Here is a 1,392-nt window from a genome sequence, read left to right on the forward strand (position 1 = left end):
GGGTGAAGTAAGCTAAGCTAAGTTTAGCTAAGCTAATATAACAAAGTTAAGAATAATTTAGCTAAATTAAAATAAGATGGGGTGACGAAGCTAAGCTATGTTTAGCTAAGCAGCTAGGCTAATCAGATGTGATCAACGGAGCCAACACTAGTGACGTTTAGCATTGTTAGCATTGTTTTCCAATGCTAAGCTAATGCTAAATAAGGTAAGATGAACTAAGATACACGGAGTTAAAACAATATTAGCTAACATGGGAAATGTTGATTTGAGCTGAAAAAAGCTTAGCTGGGACAAATAAGTAAATAAAATACATTAAGCTAATGCTAAGCTAAGAACTAGGCTAAAACACATCAAGGTCCAGACTCAGGGCTCCATCTGGCCTGTTGACCGTCCCGTCCTCCAGCTACCGATAAGTTTTATATTAAACTTATTCTATTATTTTTAATGATATCAAAGTGACAAAGCCTAACGACATAATCATCGCTGAGCTCTTGCTACAAGAACCAAAACCTGCAATGCATCCTGGGATAGATTCCACCAGAACTGTGGTCCAATCAGGGAGAAGCAGGAAGTCCAGACGGCCGTTTCCAAAGTTTGGTGGTTTTTCAACTCGGATGGAAATCGATGTGTGCAGATTTAGCTTCCAATGCAAAAGATAAGTTTAGTTTGTTTTTGAGCCACAATGTTGAGAACAAAAAGGTTCAGATGTAAAACTGATTATTCCCTGAAATTTAAGCCTTTTAGAGCCCAAAACTCCCAAAACACAGAAAACAATTAAAGTAAAACCAAAAACCTTCAAAGCCTGGAGAATAAGAAACACAGACAATAGAAACAATGACTCAGGAAAATTAATGTGTTTAAACCGTCAGTCAGGACGGCCGAGCAGGTGTGTGTGTGTGTGTGTGTGTGTGTGTGTGTGTGTGTGTGTGTGTGTGCGTCCTGACGTCAGCTGCAGCCGCAGCTCCAACCTGACGTTGTCTGGTCCGTTTATGCAGCAGCAGCATCACAGCTCTGACACAGAAACATCTCCAGAGCAACAGGAAGCTGCGTCCAGCAGGAAGTCCTGACGCCGCCGCCCGCCCGCCCCGAACCCCCCTAACCGGACTCACCTTCGTGTTCGATGAAGTCCCTGACGGAGGCCCAGGTCTTGTTGTTGCAGAAGAAGGAGGCGTTGGCCGGCAGGCTGCCGTTGATGCAGTGCTCGGTGCTGCGGACGCATTTCTGCCGCAGGTTTCCCATGAACAGCTGCAGGCCGATGAGGGCGAAGACGCTCAGGCAGAAGACGGTGAGGATCATGACGTCAGCGAGCTTCTTCACCGACTGGATCAGGGCGCCGACGATCGTCTTCAGGCCTGCGGGCCAGTGAGGACGTTACACACCGTAACGTCAAAC

At 46.0% G+C, this 1,392-nt stretch overlaps 1 protein-coding gene across 1 annotated transcript in view; it reads right to left on the minus strand.

The window, feature by feature from the left end:
• LOC103456965 (sodium channel protein type 2 subunit alpha-like) overlaps nt 1-1,392 on the minus strand; it is a 63,851-nt gene that overhangs the window by 9,084 nt on the left and 53,375 nt on the right. The window contains exon 8 of the mRNA XM_008396850.2: nt 1,110-1,352. Within this exon, the coding sequence (XP_008395072.1) occupies nt 1,110-1,352 (243 nt within the window). The remainder of the gene's footprint in view (nt 1-1,109; nt 1,353-1,392) is intronic.

This window comes from Poecilia reticulata, linkage group LG20 (genome assembly GCF_000633615.1).
Source record: "Poecilia reticulata strain Guanapo linkage group LG20, Guppy_female_1.0+MT, whole genome shotgun sequence".
NCBI classification, from domain to species: Eukaryota; Metazoa; Chordata; class Actinopteri; order Cyprinodontiformes; family Poeciliidae; genus Poecilia; species Poecilia reticulata.